Source organism: Hipposideros armiger, unplaced genomic scaffold (assembly GCF_001890085.2).
Source record: "Hipposideros armiger isolate ML-2016 unplaced genomic scaffold, ASM189008v1 scaffold_291, whole genome shotgun sequence".
In the NCBI taxonomy this organism is placed as follows: domain Eukaryota; kingdom Metazoa; phylum Chordata; class Mammalia; order Chiroptera; family Hipposideridae; genus Hipposideros; species Hipposideros armiger.
The window spans coordinates 2,286,092-2,293,209 of record NW_017731641.1 but is presented as its reverse complement, the minus strand read 5'-3'; the positions used below and the strand labels follow the sequence as shown (position 1 = coordinate 2,293,209).

Below are 7,118 nucleotides of genomic sequence, written 5' to 3'. Positions count from 1 at the left end.
TTCATAAACACTTTGAACACCCCGGATGAATTCTTTTATGTTCTGGAATCATGTGTGACGTTATCTGAAAGCATTTGTGAGAAACTTGCTTGATCTTAGAAAGGCTCATTTTTGTTGTTAACTTTTTATTATGGAGAATTTTAAACATACATAAAAATACAATAGTATAATAAACCCCATGTACCCAAGATCCAAACCGAAAAATCATCATTCTATTGCCAATGGAGGGTTCATTTTCAAAATGAAAAGGTCACTCTTTAAAACTTGCATTGGAAGACTTCTGAACCCTAACATTCACAACCCAGCATTCCAAGGGTTTGGGACAATGGCCATTTACCTGAGATACTAAAACACTGCGAGGACAGATAATGTGCCCCATGTCATACAGTGGGCTGCCTGGCAACCAGTCATACTTGAGGCCCCAAAGCTGTGGGTCTCTGCTGACAAAAACCTATAATTAGTGTTGGCTCTACCCACTTGTCTACTGTCCGCTGCCAGAGCTCTACTCCCCCTAGATTCAAATGGTGGTGCTTAAACTGAGGCAGAAAAAAGCAGTTTAATTTACAGACCCAGTGGACCAACTATATAAACCAAGTGAGTGGGTGACTTCATAGCCTCCAGAAGCTTTGAAAATCCCATACCTAGAAGAGAATCCAAAATACTTGACAGGAGATTCTTGTCGACAGAATAATGGCATGAGAATGACCACATCTTAATCTCCAGAAATAGTGAATATCTTCGATTACATGGCAAAGCAAAATTAAGGTTGTAAATGGAGCTGAGCTGGCTAATCGGCTGACCTTAAAATAGGGAGATTAACCTGGATTATCGAATCCAGTGGGCCCAATGTAATCAGTGTCCTTAAAAGTGGAAGAGGGAAGCGGAGTCAGAGATGCTACCTTGCTGGCTCTGAAGCTGGAGCAGGGGGCCCCCAGCCAGGGGTGGCCTCTAGAAGCTGGAAAGGGCAGGAAAACAGATTCATTCCTAGAATTTTTGGAAAGGAATACTGCCCTGCCAGCCCCTTGGTTTTAGCCCAGTGAGACTGATTTTGACTTCTAACTCACAGAACTGTAAGATAATAAATTTGTGTTGTTAGCCACTAAGTTTGTGGTAATTTGTTACAGCAGCAGTGGGAAACTCATACAGGGGCGACACACCAAGCACCTGTCAAGCCCGGGCAGTGCTATGATTGCCGAGGCCCAAAGACACCACAAAGAAAGGGCTGCTCCACAGATACCCACACAGCCAACGTACAGCAAAGGTCAGTTTGATCAGACAGCTTTAACATAACTTTGACCTTGGCTCAAGTACTGAACAAGTCTCTCGCGGGCTACATGTTTGCTCGTTCGACACGTTTCACTTTTTAATTAGCCAATTAGCAGGCCTTGGGTGCAGAAGGCCCAGGCCATGTATTATTGATAGGTATTGAGCCAGGCTGCTGCAGGATGGGTTCTCAAACCTGAAAATGAGAAGTCCGATCCTGCTGGCCATGCTGACGAACCTCTTTTGCTCAAGCCCCATTCTTCTCTCCTGGGTCTGAAACTCCTATGACAGAGGCTAGAGGGATTGATTTCAGGATAGTGTTTGCTCTGTGCCCTTCTCTCCACATTCACATCTGCAGCAATCCAAAAACACAGCGGCCTTCACAGCTCTCCCCTTTGAGACAGAGAAGCTGAGTGGGAGCCTGGCCCTCACTCACACGGTCCTCACACCGACAGAGTGGTTTTCAAATGCTGACAACCATTGGGTGGAAATGGAATGGCATGGATGGAAATAATTCCTTCAATTGTGTGCTAAGTGTCATTTCCCTGGGGGCTTTCAGAACAAATGTCCTCCCTTTTGCCATGGTGAGTCCTAGACAGAGGCGGAAATACGTGCTGATTTTAGTTCAGAAGTAATATAATTTTGTGTACTGTTATCTAGTGTAAAAATAGTCACTTATGAACTCTCTGTGATGGCCCCTAATACTCTGTTGAGTCCCTAACAATGAAGGTTTTGAAGACAGAGCTCAGCTTCAATGGGCAAGTTACTTTAAACTCTTACAGCCTCAGTGTCCTGCCTATAAAACGGGGATAATAATAGTACCTACTTCATACTACTTAGGGTTGTTTTGATATTTTGATGAGATAATACAGACGATGTGTTTAGCACAGGATCTTGCACACAATTATCCCTTAAAAGTGTTAGCCATTGGGGCGACTGGTTAGCTCAGTTGGTTAGAGCGTGGTGCTAATAACACCAAGGTTTCCAGTTCGATCCCTGCGTGGGCCACTGTGAGCTATGCCCTCCCTAAAAGAGTCAACTATGCCATTGTAGCATGAAAGCCATGTGTAACCAATGACCATGACTGTTCCCCAATAAAATTTTTTTTAAAAAGTGTTAGCTATTATATTATCACCATTCCTACTTAAAAAGTTAAAGTGGAGGTTTGAGAGGAAGGAAGCTGATAGAAGAAGTAATGGGGCACAAGAAGTGAATACCATTATCAAGGTCATAGAGATCCATGCCGTGCATGGTAAAGCCCGAGCCCCATCCAGGAATGAACCAGAATGGGTGGGGTGTCCAGAGAAGGACTAGGAGAGATGATAAAAATCCATCCAGAGAAGTGGGTGCTGGCAGGTGAGTCCAGAAATGAGGACCAAAGGAACTCCCATAAGACTGTGAGTATTGAATTCATCTATCTGCACAGCTTCTGCTTTCAAAAAAAAAAGTTCTCCTTTCCTCATTGCTGTTCTCTGTGAAAAGTATTCTCTTCACATCACAAGTGGAAAATTCCAAACACAGGGAGTGAGAAAAGCATGCCGCTCAGCACCTGAGGGCACTGCAGAAATGCAGGCCCAGGATCCGAGTTTCTGAGCCCAGGCCACCGGGAATGGGCACGCTTTGATGCCAGGACTAGGCCTATTCCTATTCTGAACCCATTTTCCCTGTCTCTGCCCCGTCGTACATATGAGATGGCTTTTGGACACACTGCTTGTTCAACTTGATGCAAACAGGAGTCAGAATAAGATTCTCTTCCTGGGTGACGGGGTGGGGAATTCAAACCTGCTCCTGAACTTTCCCCATCCTTGCTTCAACTTTACAAATCTTCCAGCACGGTTCAGCCAACCTGACACCGGGGACACCGCAGGGCAGGAGCAAGGTTTAGACCAAGACAAACAAGAGTTACAGCTCAGGAGGCAAAATAAAACCAACAGTTTTACCTTCACTTCCACCTCGGGGGCTGGGCTTTCACTGGCTCGGGGGAAGAGCAGCAGGACGGATGTGATGATTAGAGCCCCAAGAAACACAAACATGACAGAGAACCTGGGGTCAAAAGACAGAGTGTTAGAGCACTGTTTCCAGATGCCTCTCTGGTCAGTCAGGCCTGGATGGACTTTTCCCTGGGGCCAGTCTTCTAGGTTTCAGCCCATTACCAGTGCCTGGAGCCCTGCTGTCCGCACTGCCCCACGAATTTAGAAACGTTCTTCCCTTCATCCCAAACCCTTCCTCCTAGACAGGTAGCAGCTGGATACATTCCTGCTTATTCCCGGACATTGCAAATTCCTAAGAATGGGAATTGGCAGTTTTTACTTTTGCCTCTGCGCAGTCATAATCACGAAAAGCCAAAGCAGCCTCTCCCTCAGCCCCACTTCTGTGCTTGTTTTTTGTTTTGTTTTTTTAAGCTGAGCCATCCTGCCACCTGTTGGCAGCTCAGCAACTGCTCAGCTTGGGCTGGGAATCAAACCGCTATTGCTCAGAGTTCAAACTCTTGAGCGAGCTCTTAACCAACTGAGCCACTCGGCCGGCCCTTTCTGTGCTTGTTTTTAGAGCAGAACGCTTTAGGATGTTTTGTAGTTATGTAACGTGCTGCTTCGTAAGACACTATGTGGCCAGAGAGTACGACATTGTAACGTTCCTACAGTCAGCTATGGCCTGACTCTTTTCTGAAGTCGGCGCCTGATGGAGAGCCAGTTCATCATCCAGCGTGTCTTCAGAGTCCCCGGGCCCAGTCTAGAGCCTTAGGGACTGGACTAAGCATCTGCCGTAAGTCTGAACAGTTAAGAGGCTCACACACGCACAACCCCAAGAAATGCAAGAGGCAGTGGAAGCACATTTTCTTTTGGTCCCATGTCCACTGCTCCCCCATCTCCTCTACAGTAAGAACTGAAGAATACCACTTCCCATCTCCTCCCACCGCTGCTTCAGAGCTAATAACACAGTTTGTGCTTATGATAAGAGGTTAAAATGCAACTCACTCAAAGTGCCAATATAACAAGGATCTTCTGAATTCTAAATGTGTGATGAGCATCAGCAATTTCGCTTCTAATTGCTTTACTGCGGACTCCCGGTGGAACAGAATGCCTTACCTGGCTACCCCGGAGGCTCTGGACAACAGCACACACAGCAGCAGCACCAACACCCACAGCAGGGCTAAGATGAACACGCCGGCACCCACTCCGAGCACAGTGCCAGCCATCTGCGGGGAGAGGAATGGTGAGCCCTGCACTCTGCTCAGCCCTGGGCCGCGGGGCAGGGCGAGGGCCTTCCCAGCTCCCTGAGTGCAAGAAGGTGTTNGGCCCTCCCTTTCCTTTCCAAATGATCCCACCCTCATGACTAAGAATTGTATGTATTATCTAAAAGATCAAATTCTTTCATTTGCTGGATAGCAGAAGCCAAGTGTACCTTTTCCCAAAATCCACTTACTGGTGTCTTGATTGAAAATCCATGCTAAGCAGATTATCATTACTATTCCCCTTACAAAACAGATGGAGAACCCGAGGGACAGGGGTTAAGAAGGCAGTAATATCCCTCTCAAGTTGGTGAGGATCTATCTCCAAAGAGACAATTCTGCAGCCCCGTGTCTGGAAACCAGGACTCGAGAGATTCGTCTTAGTGATGGATGGATATTCTCCTGATCTTAAGGCATGAAGGCTGTCAAAACAAGCCTCCAAACAGTGTCTTTCTGCTCACCAATGACACCAAAGTAAGGGAGAGGACGGGGTATTGGTTGTCACCAATAGTGCTCAGCAGGACTTAAGTGGTTTGGCGTAGACTGGCTCCAGGATATGATGAATTAGAACCAAGAAGAGAGCTCCGAGGAAGACAGCCGTGATGACGGCCAGCAGCACATACCGGCCAATGAAAAGGGCATCCACAATCTGGAGAAAGAAACATCGAAGATGAAATTACGGTCACTGCAGCACCCTGGCTGTGCTTATCTTAATTCTTTGATGAATGGGCCCAGCGTCTGTTCATATTTGTAACCTCTGGTAACATCTGGCTCTGAGTCGCCTTTGTATCAATACACGGTTAAGAAAGAACCTTTTCTTAACTTCCTGTGCTGGAATTGCAAGATAAAGCAAGGATTAATGAAGTACAGGAAACAAATGGCTCAATTTAGGAGGTTCATAAACACTTTGAACACCCCGGATGAATTCTTTTATGTTCTGGAATCATGTGTGACGTTATCTGAAAGCATTTGTGAGAAACTTGCTTGATCTTANCCTTCATTTAGCAGTTGGGTTCTACATATCTTTCACCCAGCTCTCAGAGAAAACTGATAGTGGCATTCATTAAGTTGACTGACTCCTGCATATGTAGGTAGTCTACTGGATTAAAAATTCACTAGTCACTAGTCCATCGTGTGTGAGAATAAACATGGCCATTACGTGATGACTTACCATCCGGTATATAGGTGGATTTCATGTAGGGTAACATGGCCCTAGTGTGACAGTGGTGGGGGATAGGTATCTCATCCACTCCTGGGTTTTCCCAGACTCAAGCCCATGAAGACAGCAGAAAACACTGGGTTAGAAGAGCAAAGTAACTTCTGGGGAATTCCTATTCATTTTCCTTTACAGCTCTTCCAAACCTTCAAAAATAATTGGGGGGTGGAGGGGGGGCGGATTTCCACACTTTACTTTTCTACTTTAAACGCTTCACTATGGTTTGAATTTTAAAATATTAAATGATGCCTCTACCTTTATAATTAAGTAAAATGCAAGTCGGGGAAAAATCAACTGCCAAGCTACCTAAATGCCACCAGTGTGGCATTATCTCTTAACGAAATGATAGAAAGGAGGAATCAATGGATGCAGACCACGTCCTTCCTCACTTTTTCCTGCGTTGTGTTGGTTGGCATGTGACAGTGCCAGGCGATGCCTGTCTGTTACCACATCATCCCGGCCCAGGACCGGGCACTCAGAGCTGTAGAGTGGACCCCCACTCAGTGGGACGCTGCCCTCTCTCCAGGCCTGTGCTGGCTCGGTCGGGCAACAGGAGAATACTGCACGGGTCTCACCTTTCCTCCCGGTGTCACCTTCACAATGTTCGCCCACTATCCCTGGGTACTTGGGACAGAGATTAAGGTTTGGGTCATAAGGTATTCAATCAGGCGCTGACATTTCACTTTCTTAGAAGCATGAACAACAAAACATTCCTCCCTTCTCTGCCCGCAGTTTAGTATTTACTGGGCACAGGACCTAGGGTCCCGATGGGCGGCCAGGGTGGTCTGAGGGGTCAGTGCCCCGCCTCCCGCCCCGCCTCTTCCAGTCACCTCGGCCCCAGCCTCAGCCATTCTCTCCTCACCATCCTCTTCTCCGCAGGCCGTCCCACTCCTCACCTCCGCCCTCCCTTGGGTTCCTTCCCGGGCCTCCACTCATACCTTGCAGTTCGGCGGGTTCCAGCCCCACGAAGGCTTTGGTCTACTCAGGACGAATCACAAGTGGGCTTTCATCTAGGCGGTCCTAGATTCACTAATCAGCGCCGCTCTTTCAACTCCCGCCCGTCATTTGCCCACGCCCGCCGCGGCTCCAGGCAGCACAGAGCGTGGTGGGTGGGCACGTTATACCTCTTTACGCCCTACGATTGGTCGGAGCCAGTCGGCTCCGTGAAAGCCCAACCCTTGTCAATCACACCATCCCTTAGGTAACCCGCGGGACCATTGGTCAGTCTAGCCTGAGGGCGGGTTGTAGGGCGGAAGAGAACTGTTTTCCCGGCCTGCCTCGCTGTTACTATGGAGACTGTAGAGCCCGGCCCCGACTGTGAGAGTCCCGGCAACCGCTTTCTCCGCCTCACAGTGCAGAGATAGGCACAGCAGTCTGGACATTAGTGCTGGTCCCGGGGTTTGATGGGCA

General features: G+C 47.7%; 1 protein-coding gene across 6 annotated transcripts; it reads right to left on the bottom strand.

The window, feature by feature from the left end:
• Nucleotides 1–2,630: 2,630 nt before the first annotated feature.
• On the bottom strand, nt 2,631–6,793 carry TMEM218 (transmembrane protein 218). Of its 6 annotated transcripts, none has more exons than XM_019658850.1 (4): nt 6,647–6,793; nt 5,664–5,854; nt 4,350–4,459; nt 2,632–3,306 (listed from the first exon to the last, which is right to left on the bottom strand). In XM_019658850.1, exons 2-4 carry the CDS (start codon nt 5,664–5,666, stop codon nt 3,000–3,002), a joined length of 420 nt encoding a protein of 139 aa, XP_019514395.1. In that variant the 5' UTR covers nt 5,667–5,854; nt 6,647–6,793; the 3' UTR covers nt 2,632–2,999. The 6 variants fall into 6 exon arrangements, with proteins under 6 accessions (XP_019514397.1, XP_019514399.1, XP_019514394.1 ...); XM_019658851.1 differs by having other exon boundaries at nt 5,664–5,787; XM_019658852.1 differs by lacking the exon at nt 5,664–5,854 and having other exon boundaries at nt 2,631–3,306; nt 6,571–6,660.
• Nucleotides 6,794–7,118: the final 325 nt, after the last annotated feature.